Source organism: Equus asinus, chromosome 3 (assembly GCF_041296235.1).
Source record: "Equus asinus isolate D_3611 breed Donkey chromosome 3, EquAss-T2T_v2, whole genome shotgun sequence".
Lineage (NCBI taxonomy): Eukaryota > Metazoa > Chordata > Mammalia > Perissodactyla > Equidae > Equus > Equus asinus.
In genome coordinates this window covers 30,133,166-30,156,150 of record NC_091792.1, presented here as the reverse complement: position 1 = coordinate 30,156,150, position 22,985 = coordinate 30,133,166, and the positions used below count along the sequence as shown (strand labels likewise).

Sequence of the window (22,985 nt, the reverse complement as noted above, 5' to 3'; positions counted from 1 at the left end):
AGGGCTAATCTCCCTCAAAAGAAAAAAACAAACATCCGGTGGAATATTATTGAGAGGTTTAAATTTGTAAGATGGTTCTTGTCTCACACACACAAAAACTTCTTACAATATAGGTGGTTATCTGCTCCAGGTTCTGGTAAAGCCTATATGTGATATAGCACCAGCTTCAAGAGGCCCCACTGCAGCCATAAAAATGGTTAGAGTTGATTTAATCAGATGTAATCTCTAGTACAGCACTGTTCATTTAACCACTAATCAGCTATCTTTATCTAGAATTCTGCCATCTTTTATTGGCATGTCTGAGATAGATTTCTTTCAAAAGGCTTCTTAACCGAGACTTCATGTTAATCACATTTTGTAGAGAAGGATGCATTCAATAGACATTTATTTTTGTTTTCAGTATGTGCCTTCCACTTCAGTGTTCTTTAGGTAAGTGAGGGTTGGCTCTGTATAAGAGAAGAAAGAAGAAATTATGCTCTAAAAGGTTTCATTCAGGGACAGAATGTCTAAGCTTCCAGTTTGATTGACTGAGTCATTCCCATTAACAGCAAACTGTAATTTTCATTGAAATAGAAATCAGAGTGATTTAACACATTCCTTTTTATGGAAGATTACATTTCACAGTCTATAAGAGGATCACAAGTGACAAAAAAGCAAAATTCTCACCAGTACAATTTTATGATGAAAACGACTTTTAAGGGCTGTATTTCATAGAAGGAATAAAAGACATCATTCAAGGGCAATACATTCTGTAAAAGAAACCTCAACGATAAATGCCTGTGGAGAGAGTGTTGAGAGCCTTGGGGACAAATAAAGCTTGAGTCATTTTTCCTTTTTCTTAATTTTGATAAAAGGTAGCTCAAAAGCCAACTCTCAAGCTTATCCTTTGAGAATGAAGTGATCTGAACGTTGATATTTCTCCTTTGGCACAGCGAATAAGTTCTTCTTTTCACTTAATGTTTTATACCTAAAGTTTTTCAAAGATCTGTGGTCTTCAGATCATACTCTGTTTTATGGTCAGTAATCTTGTGTGGAAGCTCGGAGAGGCTGGACATCAACAGGCAAAGGGTTAAAATAAAGTGATAAATTAGAGGGTTTGGGTGGAAAGTTGTTATTTTGTGTTAGTATTGATGCTTAGCTGTTCCCCTTTCTTTTAAGACATTTAGTCAAACACATCATAAAAATGTTTTAAAGATTTGAGATTCAAGATAGAAATAGCATTTCTCTAATGAGAATGATGTCTGCATAATAAAAAGACAGGGGCCTCCCGGTGGCATAATCGTTAAGTTCATATGCCTCACTTTGGTGGCCTGGGGTTTGCAGGTTCAGATCCTAGGCACGGACCTACACACCATTCATCAAGCCTTGCTGTGGAGGCGTCCCACATACAAAATAGAGGAAGATTGGCACAGACATTAGCTCAGTGACAATCTTCCTCACCAAAAAAATTAAAAAATAAAAATAAGATATAAAAAGACAGCTGAGTTGTTTTATTCTGAAAAGGAAACTATGCAATTTTTTCCAGAAGTCTGAGGTTAGACAATCTGTGTAATGTTAACCATCTTCTTTCATAAAAACATACATGTGCAAATAAAGGTATTTTATTTTAAAAGATCAATAAAATTGATGTTAATTCTTATCCTAGGAGGAAAAAAGATTGTATTCTTCTACTGGAAGAAAAGAAAAAGAACTATTTAGGGTTATAGGCACATGCACAATTTAGAAAAAATACTACTGTTACCTTGATCTCAATGTCCCAATCTGCCTTTTACCTGTATTTATATGTTTAGTACCAGCACTTGTGGTGATTTAAGAAATCCTATTGATGGTGGAGGTCTTCGTGTTTTTAACAAGAAAGAAAACGGACAAATGAGTCATTGGCAAAAGAACCGCATAGCTGTAGGAAAAAAACTTCATCTCTCAAAAGAATGAGGAGGCAATTTTATAATAGTTAGAGCCCACAATTAACTATACACCCTATTAAAGAGCCTTTGCCTTTGTTGATGTGGCTGATTGGCTTATGGAAAACAGGGGAGCCTTCAGACACTTCCCAGCTAGTAGAGACCTGAAGGCCAAGTAATGGATCAACTCTCAGAATGACTAATTTTATATTAAAAATTAACTTCAGTGAGAATTTGTAAATTATCATCAGCTAAAATATGCACATATACATAGCTGCCGTGTCTTGGTGATACGGCCAAATGGCAGCCAGTCATAGACTGGCAACAATCTGGTTCTTGAACAAAAAAGATAAGGTTGGCCAACCAATTTGCCTCATGAATTATAGGAAAGAAATACCTAGATAAAATATTTAGTTAATGGTGGGAGCTATAGCTTAAAAGAAACAACAGAAAATGGAACCAGAGAGGCTCTCATGAGTCACATGCATGCTGAAGTCATGAGGGAACAGAAATTATGGGTAAGGAAAGGAAGTTGGTTGGTGGAGAAAAGACACTAGAACAAAAGTGTAGAGAGAAGCAGAGATTCAGAGAGAGACGGAGAGAGAGACAGAGACTGGTCCCAAAGCTTCCTGAAGGTCTCTGGTCCTAGTTTAGTCTATGTGAGCCTTGAGATAACCTTTTTTTTTTTTTTAAGGTAACTTAAAGGACCTCTGACTCTCACTATCAAATGGGTCAAACCACTAGGTTTGTTAGCATTAAACAAAACAACATACACTATAGTTATGTGACATAGAATTATAACCAAGAGGATACAATCATTAAAAAACGAACTGTCATAAACAGGCTGTCTAGTTGACCTCTGTTGTATAGGCTTGCCCACAATCCTGTCACCTTATTCTGATAACAGCTCTGTGACTTTCTCTTAGGGACTATCCCACACCCACTGACCCCCTTCTCTGTCACCACCTCTCCAGGTAGTCATGTGACTGAGGTCTAGCCAATCAGTGGATCCCAATACCCAGACCACACCAGGTGATAGACAATGGCCATAAAAGCATTATATAAATGTGAACTATTTTAATTCCCGACAGAAATGTGACAAATGTGTGGAGAAAGAAGGAAAAGTTGCAATTAAAAAAGGGGCATAATAATCTAAGTAATAAGACCAAGTTCCAACTCTGCTATTAATTACCCAAGTGACCCAAGTCAACTCCTTTCCCTTTTCTAGGCTTTAATTTCCTGTGTATAAAATGGGGAGCTCAGCTGCAATCAGGGTTTCTTAAGGCCCTTCCTTCCTAAATCTCTAAACCTTTCTTAAGTTTGGAAATTCAGCAGTCGCGTAAGCACCTCCTTGTTGGGCGTTTACAGAGGCTCCAGTGCTGAGCTTGGGGATAGAACAACGATCTGGACACCGTCTTAGGCCTCAGGGAACATGCAGTGAATGATTCTGAAGTAAGCGAAGTGTCTCCCCACCCTTCTCTGTGATCTAAGGTCTTTACCTTATCACTCTTCCCAACCATTAAAACTGCCCTCTTTAATGACAATTAATGAGGAAATGAATCTCCACTAATACATTGCTTCATTTTTCCATCCCCGGGAGAGGCTGCTATCTTCTTTCCTTCCTTCATTGCAGGAACACAGATGCATTTGACAGAGGTCATCTGACCACAGTTTCTCCAGAAACTGAGAAATAATGTTTTATTCATTTTTGATTTCCAGAGCATCTCAGAATTCAAAAAGTGGAGTGATCCACTGAATGGAGCAAGGTAGTACTATTGCAGATCAGAGCTATTTTGAAGGATTTTTTCTCTCAAATCACACTATGTGTAAGGATGGTCCTGGCTGCAGATCTAGTCAGTCGCTTAAAGCTGAAAGAACCACACTGTGGCTGATATATCGTCATTAGATCTAGGACTTGCAGAGTAGACATTGTGGTGACCGGTTGATCTAGTTTTTCCAGCTGGATTAGCAACTCAGATTGACCGTGCAGGTCTCAGTATCAGATATCAAAGCTACTGCAACGTCTTGGATCTTCAAAACAATATTGCTCTTCCTTGCCCCAGCTGGCCACTCTCCTTCTACCTCACCGGATATTAGAAATTCCAAATACCCTACTAGAGCTTCTAGATTGGACAGGGAAGGTCCAGGTATTTTTTTTTAATGGTCCATGTTAACCTGTTACCTTCAGCTGGAAGGCAAGGGGAGGAGCTGGCTTCTCCCAGAGAAGCATTAGCACTTTTTTACTCTGCTGGGTGATTCTGTCTGCTGAAACTAGAACTGCATTTTCCACTGGCCTAACCACTCCTGGGGTTACTGGGTGATGGAATGGTTGGTTGGTAAGACTAGTGTTCTGCAGCCTTTGTGCCTCTACTTCTGGGAGAACTGGGCCATCAGGGAGTGGGCACTGCAGTTGAGAGGTGGGAGGTGTGGGCAGAAATAAAGTTCCCAACACACCATGGTATTTCCAAGGGTGAGCATGTCCTAGAAGGCAGAGTAGAGGACTTACTAGGAAAGGCTGAGGATAGGGAGGAAAGGTGTGAAGGTGAACAAGCAGGAAAGGTGGAAACATTGTAGGAATGGGGGTGAGAATTGTCAAAGACGAATTTACTACCCTCACAATTTTGCTGCAGTCAGATCTGCCTACTAAGTAGTAAACCCACAGAATGCTCTAAGGCGGGGCCAGCAGAATCCTTTCCGAGCTGATTCTTTCCATCTGGGGGTGGGGAGAGTGGGAGATCTCAGGAAGACACAAAGACTGTGATATCATTTACCCCGATTTTATCGAGGCATCTGCTGAATGTTTTTCCTCTTTAAGCGGTTTGAGACAATCCGTGGGCTTAAAATCAAAGAGAATGAACTGAAAGCTAAAAATAGTCACCTAATTTCACTGAGGAACTGGTTGGATTAATTAGGTTCTCTTTGTGTTATTTCTGGTTCTGGTATATTTGACTGTCATTGTTTTTTTAAACAAAGCCACATTTTAATAAGTAAGCAGTTAGCTGTATGGGACCAGCAAGCTGCCATAAACTGCTTATAGTTTCTCTGATTCTTTGCAATGTCCGTCTACTACAGTTTCACAATTTATTATAATAATAGAAGCTCTAATTTCTGGAAAGAATGCGCTCTAACTCTTCTGAGAAACCAGAAAATAGCTAAGGACTTAACATTTTTTCTTTTTTTCCTCTTGGTGTCCAATCTTATTCTGAAAGTAAGTTTTCATAAATGAGTCTGGGGTTTTATTATTAATTTCACAACTTAATCTTTATGAATACAGAGATCTTTGTATATTTTCTTCAGTTCTTATCCCCAGGACCTAGAGTATAGTAGGCATTCAATAATTACATGTTGAATGAGAGAATGAGAGAACGAATGCATGACTCATATAAGTAAATAGCATTTTGGCACCAAAAGGTGAAAAATGCTAAGCTAGAATCACACTTTAGGGCTAGGGTAGAGGTGTCAAGCCACAACTTTGACCAGTATGATAAGAACACTCCAAAAGACAGTATGAAGGCACCTAGTGGAGTTTAAAAAATGCTAATTACATAAAATGAAAGAATATCTGTAGAAGCACTTCAAAAATATTAAAAGTTATATAGCTATATTAGGAATACAATTCTTATATGTGAAGGATTTGCAATCTTATTCATTGTGTTTTATTTGCAATAGATTTTGTGACTGAAGGCACTGTACTGTGTGACTGAAAGTGCCAAACATTTTTGAGTCTGCGTTAAACATGTGAAATTTCCACAAAGGCCTGGAAGTCCAAAATGTTTCCTAAAAAGGCAGATCAGTCAACGTAACAGTAAAGGGAGGCTTCCATTCCTTGAGAGCCCACTCACTGGGTGGGAGACCAACAGGTGCAGAGGCAGCCTCATTAAAATGGCTGGGATGCGCTCACTAGGTCATTGGAAGGAATTCAGCAGTACAAGTGAGAGCTACACAAGCACACATTTTAAAGTCCACACAAGAAACTCTCATTTGAATGCTTTGCTCTTTTGGAAACGAAGTCCCTAGGATTGTCCAACTTCCATAACAAAACAGAGCTTGGTAAATTACCGTCTTCTGAGAAGAAGAGCCTCTTTTTGCTGAGCTATCTACAGATCTCCCGAGTGTAAAAAGAGGCGAAAAAAGGTCATCAGATATGTAGGTAGATGGGCTGTGATCACAAGAGACCTGTAGTTTTGGGGGAAAGCAAAATTGTCTAGGGATCGAGCTGACCTTTGTGTGTCTCAGATTTCAATGATTTTTAAAAAATTTTAATTCATCTATTAAGTGTGGATAAATCCTGAATTCTCTCATGCCCGGTCCTGGAAACTCCAAATGCTTGATACAGGAACAGCTGTGGTGTGAATTAGTCGCTCTAAGCTTTTGGGCTGCTTCCAACTTGCTATTGCTCGTGCCCTACAGGTCAAGGAAAGAAGTGATGTAATGCACTTAGCTGGGCCACTTTAATTACAATGGAATGGAGAGGGGGAGGGGTTACAGGCAGTGACAAGTTTAGCACATGACTTGCCCTAGGGATGCAGGAAACAAAAACATCGACAACCATTGGCTGCGTCCACTTCCGACCCGGGTATCTAGTCCGATGTCTGGAACCTTGAAACACTTATTTCCTGGGAAGAAGGGTGGCGCTAGCCTACAGAGCGTCAACCATAAACACACACATACACACCCCCAACGGAGGCTGGCAGCGTCCTCCCTGCTGGGATATGCGTGGGGCCGAGTGCTTAGCACACGGTCCCCAGAAGGTTCCCCCAAAGCCAGCCACAGCGGCCCGGAGGACCTGCGTCCGCGGAATCTGGTGTCACCCGGGTTCGCTCCAAGTGAGCTTCGCTGTCGTCATTCATTCGCAGTGTCCGGAGCGTCCTTCCAGCGGGGAGCTGGGCTTCGCCCCGGGTGCGAGTGGCCCGGGCATAGAGTGTTAACCGCGGTGACCTCCAGGGCTCTGAGCGGCTAGAGATCAAAGGGGCCCGGAGCTCGAGTCGGCGCTTCGGGGGCAGCCGCGCCCCAGCCCAGCTCGGCCCTGACCGCGGGGCCGAATCAGCTCTCGCCGCCCGCAGCCCTGCCCGCCGCCGAGCCGATCCCGGGACTGAGCCACACCACTTCCTCCTCCCCCCGCTCCCTTCCTCCGCCTCCTCCCGCCGCCGTGGGCCCCAGCCGGGCTGCGGCGCGGCGGGCCTGGGCGTCTGCGGCCGCGGGCTCGCGGGGGGCGGCGGCGCCGCGGAGAGGATGCTGCTCGCCGCGCCCGCGTCCTCGCCGTCCTCCTCGGCCGCCCGCCGGGGCTTTGTTGTGGCTCGGGCGCCGCGGGCCGCCCCCTGGTGAAGTCGCTTTCCGCCGCCGCACCTAGCGGGCGGGCGTGTGCCTGGGAGTGCGCGCCCCTGCGCCCCGCTGTGTGCAGGACCCGAGCCGCGGCCCCATTGTGCGTCCGCCCGCCCGCGGCACCCGGGAACATGTGGGTGAACCCCGAAGAGGTGCTGCTGGCCAACGCGCTGTGGATCACCGAGAGGGCCAACCCCTACTTCATCCTGCAGCGGAGGAAGGGGCACGCGGGCGATGGAGGCGGCGGCGGCGGACTGGCGGGTAAGGACCCGCGGCCGGTCTCTGCGGGAGGGGGTCGGGAGCGCTGCGGCGCCGCCCGCGGCCCCGGGCTGCGGACCCCCGAGACGCCGCCCGGTCCCCGGTCCGGGGCTGGGCGACCCGCCCCACTTTGGTGCATGGAAGGCATCAGGAGTCGTGATTTTGAGACTGGGAAAAAGATGCTGCTTTTCCTACCCTGTCAGGCTATGGGGCCCTTCGTCTACTGGGCGCCCCCAAAGTGGGTGGTGTTGATGAGAATGGAGATGAGTGAGTCTGGGGTCGGGGGAGTATCGGCCCTTAGGAATTGAATGCAGTCCTTCCTCTCCCCGCCCTTCTGAAAAATAGCGCTTTATATATGGGCAAGAGAGGTGAAGGACGGTTAATTTTTACTTCATTTTCTTTACTGGTAATAGCAGGATCAGGTTTAAAACGCTCTTTTGTTTCAGGGAGCAATCACTAAGGAGCTGGTGTGGTCATTTCCTATATTAGTTATGACGGAAGAGAATGAATAAGGAAAAAGGAATTTTTTTTTTGGTTGCACCTAATTAGACAGGAAACATAGCAGGTTGTCTGCTTGTGAAAAGAATTAACAGTATAACTACATTTTAACTATTTTAACTCAATCACTTGTTTCCTGAACCCCCTCACAAGGTATTATTAATACTGTAACTAGTATTACTGAAGCCATGTCATACCATTCAGGATTATCAAATCAGTCAGACTCATATCCCAAGTAGTGCCATATTAGAACGGTCTGTCTTTATTAACTGACTAGTTTGCCTGGTGGGAGGTTACAAATAATCTCCAACTCATCCCAATACTAGAGAAATTGGACCTTCCTTTCTCCCTGTTGGTTAGAATGAACAGAACTGGGATAACTTTTTACAATGAAAAAGTTAGCTGAAGAAATAGGAGAGGTTTAACCAGGAAAGGACTGCAGAAAAGAGGTGAACCTTGACCTCTTAGGCCAGAGTTCAGACTATATCACCCCCCAGGAGCTTGTGTGCTTGGTAGATTGTTGCTTTCAGAATGCCCTGGTATGAACTAAAAATTCCTGATAAAGTGTGTATTTAGCTATGATTATAATTTATAAGCTAGTTTTCTCAAGATTAAAATTCAAATGTCACATATTGGTTTGAAAGATCTTGCTAGTGCATGACATCGCCTGGGGGTAATTTGATTTTTCTGCACTTTTTCTACCATAAAAGAGAAAGGAAGCTGCAGGGCTCCAGACCCTCTTCTTGAAATTCTGATTAGTGGCCTAGAATCAGAATTTTCCAGGTTGCTTTCTAGAAGTTGTCTAACTATATACCTTAATGTGTAACTTGCATATCTAATATTGGGATCAGCCCAGATTGTCTTTTAAATCGAAAACAACAATGGAGAGATGGAGAGTAGATCGTTTACTATATTGACAAAGAACATTTCCTGCCTGGAGTTCACCCTCCTACACCATGTAACTACTAGATATTTATTTTCTAGAGTCATTTGCAATAAGTTATGAAAAATTCAGAGATGCAGAGCCTTCTTTTTCTAGTGAACATTTTTATTGTGTTCCTACTGACTCTTAGAGCTGTTACTACCTACAGTCCATCTGGAATCTCATCATTGCTGACTTATTTCAGACTGATAAAGTTAGATCTTTTTAACTGAGAACTCATAGCCATTGTACTTACTGCTAGAATAATGGAAATTATTATCGTGAGTAAAAATATTCCTGCCAACAAAGGCTATTTTCAACCAACAGAGGTATTTGCTCTGATGGATTGGTGCCATGTCAAATGTAGCAGGAACATGTTAGAAATCCTTGTACTAGGTATAGTATATTCTAATTTGAATGTGAGTTCATTCATGCATTCATTAACTCACTAAATCATTTAACAGATATTTGTTGCCAACTTCTGAAATACCAGTGTCCTGAAGCCCACAGCCTAATGGGAAAAGGGAGATGTTGATGAGATAAACACATAAAGTAATAGAAAATTGGCACTCTGCAGGGTCTCAGCAGAAAACAGAATCCAGCCTGGTTCAAATGAGGAGAGTTTGGTGAAAAGACAATTAAGAAAGATGGAGGCAGGGTTACCAGAACCAGTGAAAGTCCCAGCAGTGGGGAGCTGTTAGCGCCCTAGGCCTGAAAAACAAGAGGCAGGAGTGATGCTCCTGGAGTCTCTGTGACCTGGAGCCAGGCAGGAGGAGCTTGGGCCTCCAGAGAAGCAGCCACCCCTAGACACCCAGACCACAGCCAAAAGGGGGAGGAGAGAACATGCCCTGACTGCTCTCTTCTCCCTGCCTCCCAGCCTCTGCCATTGCCCTCTCATCAGTGGAACCCAATAGAAGCCAGCCGGACAGGGTGTCCTGGTGACATAGTTTCTAGGGATCAGCCACCCAGGCATGGATCTGGGAGATGGCGGCTAACTGAGAATGACCAGCACTAAGAAAGGAACATACTGTTGGTTATCCCAGTCTGGGAAGGGGGTGGGATGGAGGCAAGGAAAGATTCCCTGAGGAAGTAACACTTGAGCTGAGAAATGAAGAAAGAAAAAGATCAGCCTGTGAGGACAGGAGGGAAGAGCAAGTGTTGGGTATCAGTTGTTGGAAGAGCTCAGAACCTTTATATAAAGTGCATAATCGGGACCAATGTGCCATTGTCTGCTCAGCAAATGGGTAATGGATGAGTGGGAAACCTGCTCAGTGTGAACTGGCCAGGAGCACTCAATGTATGTATGGTCTATGTGCTTGGTAAGATGTTAGCACAGAAAGCCATAAAAAATAATGGACCACAATGAGGACACTTGCCTCTTTATTTTTTATCTTTTTGAGGAAGATTAGCCCTGAGCTAACATCTGCTGCCAATCCTCCTCTTTTTGCTGAGGAAGACTGGCCCTGAGCTAACGTCCGTGCCCATCTTCCTCTAGTTTATATGTGGGATGCCTACCACAGCATGGCTTGCCAAGCAGTGCCGTGTCCACTCCTGGGATCCAAACCAGCAAACCTCAGGCCGCCAAAGTGGAACGTACACACTTAACCGCTGTGCCACCAGGCTGGGCCCCAATTGCCTTTTTATTTTATGTTATTTATTTGTTTTTGCTGAGAAAGATTGTCCCTGAGCTAACATCTGTCTCAGTCTTCCTCTACTTTATATGTGGGATGCTGTCACAGCTTGGCTTGATGAGTGAAGTGTAGGCCTGCACCCGGGATCTGAACCCGTGAACCCTGGGCCACCAAAGTGGAGCCCACGAACTTAACCACTGTGCCACCAGGTCAGCCCCCTCATTTTATTTTAAACTGAGCTATTCTTGTCCCAGTATTCCAGGCAATACTATAGTGCATAGATATTGATGCAATGAAGTTTTCCTTTGTAGATTCACCTGATTTATTTATTTAACCCCCTTTAAGTGAGATTTCATATACACACAGAAAAGTGCATAAAATAAAGATGCAGAGTGCAATGATTTATCACAAAATGAACACCTTGGAACCAACTCCAGGATAAGAAAAACAGAACATTGCCAATACCCTAGGGGCCTGCCTTGTGACCCTGGCCCAAGTGCTGCTCTCACCCTCCCCCAAAGGTAAAAAAAACTATCCTGATGTTTTTGGGTAAGTGCCTCCTTGCTTTTCTTTATAGTTTTTCCAACAAAGAACATATATATCTCTAAACACAATATTTTGGTTTTGCCTATTTTTTGAGCAAAGAATGAAATGGAATCATAGAGTATATATTCATTTATGTCTGGGTTCTTTGCTCAGCATTATGCTTGTGATATTTATGAACGTTGTTGCCTGTGGCTGTAATTTGTTCATTTTTCGGTGCTGTACAGAAAACTATTATATGAGTATACCACAGTCATTTATCCACTATTTATCCACTGTATTGTTGGCGGAATTTTGTATGATCCGTTTTTGGGCATTATGGATAAGGTGGCCATGATCATTCTTGTATGTGTTTCTTGGTGCCTGGGGCAGGCCATCCATCTCTATTTGGTCCATACGGAGGAGGGGAATTGCTGGCTCCTAGGTGATGTGTGTCGTCAACTTTAGTAGATAATACCAAACTGTTTTCCAGAATAGTTGTACCAATATACTGCCACCAGCAGCATATGGGAATTTCCCTTGCTCCAACTCCTTGCCAGTATTGTCACTCTTTGTAATTTTAGCCATTCTGGTGGTTTTGTAGCAATATCACATTGTGGAGTTAATTTTGTTTTTTCCTGACTGATGTGGTTGAGCACTTTTTCACATTTATTGGCCATTTGATTTTGTGACAGTATTTTGTGACGTGGTTGTTCAAGTCTCTTGCCTACTTTTCAGTTAGGTTGTTTGTCTTTTTCTTACTGATTTGTAGGTATTTTTAATATATTCTGGATATGAGTTCATTGTTGGTTATTTGTGTGGCAAAATATTCATTCTGTTACTTGCCTCTTCCCTCTCTTAAGGATAAGCAGAGGTTCTTAATTTTAATGTCTGTATCCTTTATAGATTCTGTTTCCTTTATGGTTAGTGTTTTATTGCATCCTGTTCAATAAGTCCTTTCCTACTCTGAGGTTATAAAGATATTCTTCTATATTGTCTTCTAGAAACGTCACAGTTTTAACCCTTATATTTGTATGCAATTCACTGGGAATTAATGTCTGCATGTTGTGTGAGGTAGGGTTAAGTTTATTTTTAAAAAAATTTTGTGGACATCCACTTGTGCCAGCATGATTTGTTCATAAGACTATTTTTTCCCACTGCCCTTGTAGGGCTACCTTGATCATAAATCAAGTGCCCAAATATGTGTTGGTCTGTTTGGGGTCTCTAGTCTAATTCTTTTGTCTTATGGAATATTCTTTCACCAATAGTTTTGCACTGTAGCTTTACATTAAGAGTTTACATTCGTTAGATCAAGTCCTCTTATTTGTTCTTTAAATGTTTCTTGGCAATTCTTTGTCTTTTACATTTATACAACATTTTAGAATCAGCTTATTAAGTTCCACCAAAACAAAACAACAGCAACAACACAGACTTTTAAACTTTTGGGATTTTGATTGAGATTGCATTGAGTCTATAAATTTGGGCGAAATTGGGATCTTGTAATATCAGGTCTTCTGGTCCACGAACATGGTATATTCCTCTATTTATTTAGATCTTTTAAAATTTCTCTCAATGATGCTGATAGTTTTCTGTGTAGAGGTCTTATACATCTTTTATTATGTTTATTCCTAGGTATTTCATATTTTTTTGTTCTACTGTATATTGTGTCTTTTAAATTTTTATTTTCTAATTCTTTTTTGCTAACTTATAGAAATAGAGTTTTTTTATACTGACCTTGTATCTGTCTTGTATCCAGAACCTAGCTAACTTATGAAATGAAGTCTAGTAATTTATCTGTAGATTCTTTTGTATTTTTTACATACTCAGTCATATCATCTGAGAATATTGACAGTTTTATTTATTTTATTTTATTTTATTTTTATTTTATTTATTACAATTCTATATGACTGGAATTTTTTCAGATGCTTTTCAGTATCTATTGAGGTAATCGTATGATTTTTCTCTTTTAATCTCTTAGTATGGTGACTTATATTAACCGATTTTCAAGTGTTTAACCAAATTTGTTTATATAAAATAATCCAACTTGGCTGTGATATATTATTGTTTTTATATGTTTATTAAAATTGTTTGCTGATCTTTTATTTAGGATTTTTGCATCCTTATAAATTAGTGGGATTGATTTATAATTTTTTTTTTAACAACATCCTTGTCAAATTTTGGTATCAAGATTATACTGGCCCTAAAAACAGTGCTCACTCTGTGTTCTATTTTCTGAAAGAGTTTGTGCGATAGCAGTATTATTTCATCCTGACATGTTTGGCAAAATTCATTGGTGAGGCTATCAGGCCTTGAAGTTTTCTTCGTGGGTCTATTGAATGGAATGCCAGCTATTCAAATATTTTACAGTTTTCTTTTACTGTCAGTTTGCTGAGTTGTTTATTTCTAGCATTTATCCTTATCATCTAAGTTTTCAAATATATTGGCAGAAATTTGTTAATAATATTCTTTCTCTCTTTCATTTTTTGCAAGGAAGATTGGCCCTGAGCTAACATTTGTTGCCAGTCTTCCTCTTTTTGCTTGAGGAAGATTGTTGCTGAGCTAACATCCATGCCCATCTTCCTCTAGTTTATATGTGGTATGCCTACCACAGCATGGCTTGCCAAGCAGTGCCGTGTCTGCACCCGGGACCCAAACTAGCAAACCCCGGGCTGCCGAAGCGGAACTTGCGTGCTTAACCCCTGTGCCACTGGGCTCGCCCCCGAAGCTAAGTTTTGATATGTAGTATTTTGGTGATTATTTCATTTAGAATAGTTTCTGTTCTCCATTATGATCTTTTTCTTTGATCTTGAATTATTTAGATATATAGTTCTTGGGGCCGGCCCCGTGGCCGAGTGGTTAAGTTTGCGCGCTCCGCTGCAGGCGGCCCAGTGTTTCGTTGGTTTGAATCCTGGGGGCGGACATGGCACTGCTCATCAAGCCACGCTGAGGCAGCGTCCCACATATCACAACTAGAAGGACCCACAACGAGAAATACACAACTGTGTCCTGGGGGGCTTTGGGGAGAGAAAGGAAAACAGTAAAATCTTTAGATATATAGTTCTTAACTTCCAAACATTTTGATATTTATTTTACAGCAGTCAGAAACCATAACCATATTTTATATAATTCACTGTTTTGAAATTTAATAAGACTTGTTTTATGCCCTGTTGATAATCAACTTTTTTGTAAATGTTACATGTTATGCTTGAGAAGAATATGTACCTTGCAGTTGCAGGATAAATGCTTTCTTTATGTTCATTTGGTCAAGTTTGCTACTTGTGTTCAAATCTTCCATATCTTAACTGATTTTTTAATCCTCTAATTTTGTCATTTACAGAGAGAGGTATGTTCAGTTCTTCCACCATAATTGTCATTTTGACTGTTTCTCCTTGTAGTTCTTAAAATTTTTGTTTTCTGTTTTTGAGGCTATATTATTTGGTGTATATGTGTTCATAATTGTAGTATATTTCTGGTGAATTGAACATTTTATCATTATGAAATGTTTGTCAGTATCTCCAGGATTGCTTTTTGCTTCGTTATTGTAGTTAGAACAGATTTATTTGGTTAGCATTTGTATGGCTATCTTTTTTATAATTTTACTTTCAACCTTTTATATCCTTATGTTTTAGATGTGTCTTTTATAAGAAGCAGAGAGTTGACTTTTTTCTTCATCCAGTTTGAAAATCTTTGCCTTTTATATGGATTCTTTAGTCAATATACACATGACTTGTGTTTAAATCTACTATCTTATTAAATGCTTTCTATTTTTTCCATCTGCTCTATGTTCTTTTTTTTAAATGAGCATTTTTTTAAATTGCGGTAACATTGGATTATAACATTATATAACTTCCAGTTGTACATCATAAATATATTTCGAGTTCTGTGTAGATTACATCATGTTCACCACCCAAAGTGAGATCATATGGTATTTGACTTTCTCCCTCTGACTTATTTCACCTAGCATAATACCCTCAAGGTCCACCTATGTTGTCACAACATGGCTGGGTTTCATCGTTTCTTATGGCTGAGCAGTATTCCATTGTGTATAAATACCACATCTTCTTTATCCTTTCTTCCCTTGATGGGCACCTAGGTTGCTTCCAAGTCTTGGCCATTGTGAATAATGCTGCAATGAACATAGAGATTGCTCTGTGTTCTTTTTATTTGCCTTTGGTGGGATATGGGAGTTGATTTTTTTTTTTAATGATTACACTTTAAGCCTCTATTAGCTACAAGTTTATATTCATTTCACTATTCTTTTAGTGGTTACTCTGGTGATTATAATGCATTCTTGACTTACCAAAGTATATATATTTTTAAATTTAATTTTTATTTTTTTTGAGGAAGATTAGCCCTGAGCTAACATTTGCTGCCAATCCTCCTCTTTTCGCTAAGGAAGAAGCAGTGTGTAGGTCTGTGCCTGGGATCCAACCATGTGAACCCTGGGCTGCCAAGGTGGAGCATGTGATCCTAACTGCTATGCAATGGGCCAGCTCCTCAAAGTATATTGTTAATTGGTACTTTCATTGGACTTAAAATTTTTTAATTGGTACTTTTAATCTCTTCCCAGATAATGTAAGGACCTTAGAATACTTTAACTCCATTTACCCTCACCCCCAATTTATATGCCATTATTGTAACATATTTTAATTCTTTATATATTTTCAACCCAAAAACATATAATTACCACTGTTTTTAAAGTATGTATTCAGTTAGATTTCCACACACGTTTACCATTTTTGTTGTACTTTCTTCTTTCATGTTTCCTTTTTTCTGGAATCATTTTTCTCCTGCCTAAAAAATTGTCCTTTTCTCTTTCCTTAATGAGAGCCTATTGGTGACAAATTTTCTCAGTTTTCGTGTATCTGAAAAGGTCTTTGTTATGCTTTGATTCTTGAAGGATATTTTTGTTTTGAATGGTTGGCAGTTAATTTTTTTAAAGCGCATTAAGGTATTGTTCCATTGTCTTCTGATTTACGTTTTCTTTTTAGAAATAAACTGTCACTCTGAATTATTGCTCCTTTATAGGTAATATGTCTCTTTGCTCCAGCTGCTGTTAAGTTTTTCTCTTTGACTTTAGTTTTCTGCAGTTTTACTGTGATCTGGCTACTTGTGGACTTTTAAAAATCCTGTTTGGGGTAGAGGCCTTCAATCTCTCTTTTATTGGTTTTATAAACTTCTCATCCACTGTCTTTTCAAATATATTGAAGTCTCTGTTCAACTCCAAGATCTTGAGCCCACGTGGGTCTGTTCTGTTGTCTCTTATTTCTCCTAGTTTTCCTTCATGCCATCATGTCATCTTTTATGCCTGACTACTTTTGATTATGTACTGGATATTTTACTTCTACTGTGTAGAAGTAACTGGACGCAGAAGAGGATGTATTCTATAAGAATGCTGTATTCTATAAGAAAGATTGTTTTCTGCCAGTTGCAAACCAGAATCGCATTAATTTTAGGTATTGATATATTTGAAAACTGAGCTCTCACCTGGGTAGTTTTGCCTACTTAGCATTCATATTTATGATTAGGTTGTAGGCCTCTAAGGTCTCAACCCAAAGAGAGAGGAATGTCATTAGCTTCCCGCCCTCTTGGGTGGCCCTGACTTCTTTGGCGGCCCTGACTTCCCTTTCCAGTCTATGATTCTGCTAAAAGCACACCCAGTCTCTGGGCCACTCAGCAGCCCCTCCTGGATGAAGCAGATGCCTCCCAAAATAACAAGCACCCCACATGTAGGTCTCTTCTCTCTGAGCCTCTCTTTTCCCCAGGTGAGCTAATTGTATAGCTGTCCTCGGTGACAGATAGTGGCACAAATTACTTTGCCATTATCACGGGGGTGCTATTCTTATCCCCATTTTACAGAACAGGAAAGTAAGGCTGTAGAGAATGAGTGACTTGCCGTGGGTCACACAGCTAATAAGGAGTGGCCTATTTGCTTATGTATTTATTTATTTTTCTTTACAAGACTAATTATAATGATATATACTTTATTTTCTCTGTATGTTATTCTTTCGTATTTTCTTTACCACCCCGCTTGAGAATCTAAAACACTCAAAAAATTTACATGCAATTTTAGGAGTTCTGTGGATCCCAGTAAATTAGAACATAGGCACTTCAAGTTAGAGGACGTCACAAGAGATCAAGACAATTTCTCATTACGCAAAATCAAAAGTGTAATATCCTCAGTAAGCTGTTCTGTCAGAAATATGTTTGAGTACCAACTGTGTGCAGAGTGCTTAACTTTATAAAGACATAAAAGAAAGAAAAGGCAGGTTTGTCTTGCTGAGCCATTGCTAACTTAGTGATCAAACCAGGATGAATAAATTTGGGAGAGCTGAGAACGTAGGCATGGAGGTAGGAGTGCTGGAAGGCTGTAGCAAATTGTCCCATGTGAGATACAGCACTGGACTGTCCAGGAGTTGGACCTTTTGCACCCCATGGAGTCCTTCATAACTAGGGAAAGTCTCGATGTGGTAACCAATAAAGGAAATCAGAATACGTCACCCCAAAATATGCTTCTTTGACATAGAAATTATTTTGAGCTGAAGGCAATTAAGAAGCCATAAATGCAGACAAAGCTCCCCCTTTTTCACTTCAAGGCAGGAAACAAATTCTTTTGCTGCAGACAGATTCTTATCGGTCCAGAGGAATCTGGAAACAAACCTTGTTAAACTAACACTTATCTCCCTAGTTAAGGAAGATAAGGACTACCTAGCCCTGGTTGGACTTACCCCTTTGTCTTGTCAGTTCTTCACAAATGTATTGCTTCTTTGTCTAAAAGTATAAAAGCTTCCTGCTCTGGTCACTTGTTTGGGTCTTCATTCTCTTGTGAAGGCTCCCATGTACGTGTAAAAATTCAGTAAAATTTCTATGCTTTTCTCCTGTTTCATCTATCTTTGTCAATTTAATTTTTAGACCCAGCAGGGACCCAAAGAGGGTAGAGGGAAACTTTTTACCCTCTTGTACCAAAGAACCCCCAGTGGTGACAGAGAAATAACAAAGCAATGCTCTTCAAGCTCTGACTAGTTATCAGGTGCCTGTATTTAGGGTGAATGCTTTCATCTTGCTAATTTGTAAGTTTTAGCCAAGTTGCTACTAGTTGCACCTAACAGTTAATATTTTTCTTTGTAGATTAATTATATATAAAAGTGAGTAAAATTTGTGTTAGTTCCTAACAGAGTTTACTCTCATGACTGGTGACTTCTGTGCATTGGGATTAGCAGTGGTCTATATCCATGTGTGGGGTTGACTCATAATATGTACATAATAAGCAAGTGCTGCCAGCAAGAAGCATGATTAGACAAAAGCAGATGTTGCTTGCTTGTTCCCTGAATTCCTCCCCCTCTGCTTGTTATCATCAGCTTCAAGAGAATCTGGTCCACAGAATGATTGTCTCCCATTCCAGTTTGTCCTGAGACCACTTTATTCCACAAAGAAGCTGCAAGGTTGAACGCATATAATTTGAGATGGCTTTTGACATCTTCTGGGTGTTTGTAAACTGGTGTCAGTAAAGTAGGGAAGAGAAAATTAGCTCCAAGCTTCCTTTCAGAAATTTGAGGGACTGAAGCCAACTTGCTGTTCCAGGGGCACTGCGTATACTTTCTGCTTTGCCATCGTCATGCACTGTGAGGACCCACTTCGTGAAGAGACCCGGTTCTCCGTTGTCGGATGGTTCCCAGGCCTGCACCCAAAAGCTTGTTTTGTCGTTGTGTACAAATCAGGAGGTTGTCATTTGGATCTAGGCAGTTTATGATGTTAACAGCCGTGGAGTGTACCCCCTTGAGGTCTGGGGCATGGAGGCTGAAGCCTCTGCATGCTTCATGTGGCGGTGGAGTGCAGTGACTTCCAGGCGCGAATTGGAAAACCTCCAGGGTTGCTCTTTAGGCAACTTCTTTGTGTTCTCTGCCCCCTCACAGGGCTCCAGTCTTTCAGTAAGCGGACAACTGGATTCAAATCCCAGCCCCATGGGTTACCAGAGATGTGATTTGGGAAGTTTCTCTTCCTTTCTGAGCTTGATTTCCTATCTCAAATGGCTTACTAACCTTTTAGCACTCCCTCTGAAGACTCTAGGAGAGAAGTTATGTAAAATACAAGAAACAGAAAGAGCCATTCATAGATGATGGCTCATCGTTGTTCTCCCCTTGCTGCTGATGTCGTTTAGGTGTTAGGAGGCAGCTGGCTCTAACTGATTCACAAGCATGTGAGTAACTGAAGAGGACTTCTGTTTACAGAGTCCGTGAAGTTTTTAAAGGATGCTGTTAAAGCAAGTGGATAATGTCTGATATTTTAGCAACTTAAAAAACTTCAGTCAATTGTTCAGGCTTTTTGGAGAAGGTAATTTTTGATCACCAACTTTAGATTGTCTCCACATCTCTCCTTCCATCTCTCCCTCCTTTCTTTCTTTCCTTTCTTCCTGGATATGCACATTTTGAAAGCTCTGCCAGTAAACACAGTACTCTCTGTCTCCTTCTCTCCCCACTTCCTGTCCATTCTCCTGTCTCTTCTCTCCTTTCTCTCTTCTCCCTGTCTCTCTGCTTGCACAAATGACTCTCTGACAGTGGCAAATAGGGACTATCGGGGAAAGGACTGGGTTGGAAGGCAGGGGAGGGGCCACCTTTTCATATACCTTTATATATATATAAAGATATAAAGAGATATGGTTAATTATTCAATCAGGAATTTGTAGATTAGAAACATTGTCTAGTAGTTAAACCAGAGAACTATGAAGAAGTCGCTAATCCACTTTCCTCATTTCTTTGTTTTCCTTTCCTGTCAGGTGTTGAAGCAAATAATCCATAGTCTATAAATCAAAGTTTGCGGTAAGTTTATTATGAGCCAGGTCTGAGGACTGTCGCCCGGGGTGCTTCTTTCCCTGAGGAAGGATGCATACCCAAGAAATGGGATATACAGTGTGGTTATATACTGTCTGGAAACAGAGCATATGTCACATATGACAGGAATGGCTTCTTTATTACTGTCACAAGTTACTTATTTGTCAGCAGGTCAGTCAGTAGTCACAAGGTGAACACAGTAGGTTGGTAATTAATCTTTAGTGTCTAGGAAGAGATGCTTATCCTTAAGGAAATGCCGATCTGGGGGGAAGCTATATCCCTATCTTTAGGGGCATCTTCTTGTCTTTGGGACATTGTAAATGTTTAAAGTAGGTGTACAATGCATGCTCAACAGGCCACATCAGGCCTTTCTGGAAAAACAAGGTCAGGCCAAATTAGTTTTAAACCAAATGGCTTCCTCATATACTCCAATATATCCTATTGTTTTCATTTGTTTATCACAGGCATGTGCTCAGAGAATAGGCCAGTCATTTTTTAAGGTGTTCTGCAATTGTCACTGGCTCCTAGTTTGCTTCAAATGACATTTCAGTTTTGCTGTTAGGTTATTTACACATCCTTTCAGGGAGCCAGATTTTCTAGCTGTGGGAAGGTTCCCCTAACTCTTCGCAGCAGATCTGGATTAGAAACTCTCATTTGAATGATTCAATTCTTCTACTTTCTGTTTGGGTCCAAGGGGCACAGAGCTGGGTGAATAACTGTGTAGCCCAGGAGGTGAGGTCTGTGAAATGCACTCCTACCCTTTCAGCTCCATTAGTCGAAGGCTTGCTGGGTGAGTATTTGCTAGAGGGAAGGTCAGGTAGAACATTAAGGACTTGATCTCTGTTTACTCTCTAAACAAACAAAAAAAAAGAGTGAGTCTGTTTATCTCATTCCCTTTTTTCTAGATAACTTACCTTTAATACTTCTTAATAAGGAAAACTCTTTACATTTCAGTAGTACAAGTGAATTTTTCAAATCTTTGTGTTAAGCTAGTAACCAAGATAGTCGCTAATAAAAATAAGTGAGACTTAGATTTACATTTGGACTCTTTAATTAATGCGTAAAAAGAAGAAATCATTAATTCATCTACCTTCTTTCCCTCCACTGGTATTTTATAACATTTACATATCTATTACTGTAATGAATGACATAAAACACATTATTTCTAGAAGTGTCTTTGTAATAAATTTTCAAATCTGTGGGCTCTAAAGCTAAATTTCAAAAAATCATTGTTGTGGTCATATTATTTTATGAACGGCTAATTATATATCTTTTTTATCAGTTTTACAGTTGGCATAGAGAGAGTATCAAGGCAAAGGAAGTAACATAACATTTGCTGGAGTCCTCTGTGGTTCAGGCAGTCTGCTGAGAACTTTTCATACATCACTGATTTGCTTTTCATAACAACCCTGTAGGTTAGACATTATTCCATTACAGGTGAGGAAACTGACTGCTCAGAAAAGTTAAGGATCTTACTGGAGGGGACCCTGCTGGTAACAGGCAGAGCTTGGATTTGTACTTAGTTTGACTGAATTTGGAAAGAGAAGGATAAAAAGTGGGAGGGAAGATGAAATTGGAATGCATCCTTTGGAAAACTAAAGGAAACCCAGGCAAAGTGCATCCCAGTCTTAGAAATGCAGTCTTGAGTGTGGCAGTGAAGGGAACAGGCAGAGCAAGGCTGCACCTTCTCCCATGTGGGGGTGGTGTCGTTGTTGTGGTGTCATTGGCTGGCAGCTGTTGTGGGTTACACGTACATGACTGTATGCCGGGGGCATGTCTGAAAACTAACTCTGAATTTTCCAAAAAAAAAATTTCCAAACTTTCTCGTTTCTAGCTTTCTAGCTAAGCTGTGTTTGCCACTGCTATATGGAGCCATTCCAAGTTATACAATTAAGAGGGCGTTGAACCTTGAGGTGGAGAACCAGATGAGGGAAAGGCCTGTTTTACGTGGATATTCCACAGAGACAACAAATATCCATGTTTATTTTGAGGGAGGTCAGTCTCAAAAAGTGTGTGGCTACCAAAGGAGAAGAAAGGTAAATTTGACGTACAGTATTGATTTTTTATTAATGTAATTTGTGTCAAATGTCATAAAAATTTTCTTTATTTAGCATCTGTTTCGTTTCTCCTGGTGGATATAAAAGTATTATTGAACTTTTTGTAGGATCATTACAATAGTTTGGCTCCCCAAATTATTTTTTTTTTTAGAAATACTTAAATGGGTGGGGATTTCAGAAGGTTCTTGAATGGCATGAAATCAAATACAAGATTTATGGAATTAATGAGGAATGTGTACTTTTCTGGAACGGAAGCTCTGCCACTTTCATCAGCTCCTTCTAGTGGATTGTGAGTCAAACAGATGAGGGGCTGATACCCTAACATCTTACCCTTCTCAACTCTGATTTTTCCACCAAGTGAGTTTCAGGAATTCATCACTGTTGCTTGTACCAGGCTTACTATAAATTGTAAGAAGTCTCATACCATTTCCAGCTAATTCTGTGAGTCTTCAAAGCAGTGAAAATGTTCTGTTTGCTGTATAGTGTTTGAACAATAAGAATATATCACTGTCTTTAAATACAATGATAAAGATATTAGTGCTCTGGGGCCGGCCCTGTGGCCGCGTGGTTAAGTTTGCGTGCTCTGCTGCGGTGGCCCAGGGTTTCGCTGGTTCGGATCCTGTTTTTCATTTGAAAATGAGAATGGTTCACCCTATCCACCTCACATGTTTATTGTGACGGTCAAGTGAGTTACTGAAAGTTCTTTGAAAGCCAAAAGCATCAGTCAGATTGAATGTGATATTAGGATTCTGTGTTTCCAAATGAAGGCCTCTCTTATCAAAGTATCGTCCAACTTCCCCACAATATCAGGAACAACCACAGTGGTAGGATCAAAAATCTGCTGAGCAGCCACCAGCTTGGTTGGCAGCGTGTACGAAGTAAAAATAGTAAGTAAAACAGCCTTGTTCACGAGGAGCAGATATGCATTAGAAAGAAGGAAGGAAAGGAAGAAAGGAAGTAATGGAAGGAAGGACAGAGGGAGGGAGGGAGGAAGAAAGAAGAAAAGGAAAAAGAGGAGAAGAGAAAAGAAAAGAAAAATACGTGGC

The 22,985-nt window shown here is 40.7% G+C and overlaps 1 protein-coding gene across 2 annotated transcripts in view; it reads left to right on the top strand.

The window, feature by feature from the left end:
* Positions 1-6,508: 6,508 nt before the first annotated feature.
* TBC1D9 (TBC1 domain family member 9) overlaps positions 6,509-22,985 on the top strand; it is a 110,161-nt gene continuing 93,684 nt past the window's right edge. For both annotated transcript variants that reach the window (XM_044767217.2, XM_044767218.2), the window contains exon 1: positions 6,509-7,484. In XM_044767217.2, coding sequence (XP_044623152.1) covers positions 7,355-7,484 — 130 coding nt within the window. In that variant the 5' untranslated portion in view covers positions 6,509-7,354. The remainder of the gene's footprint in view (positions 7,485-22,985) is intronic.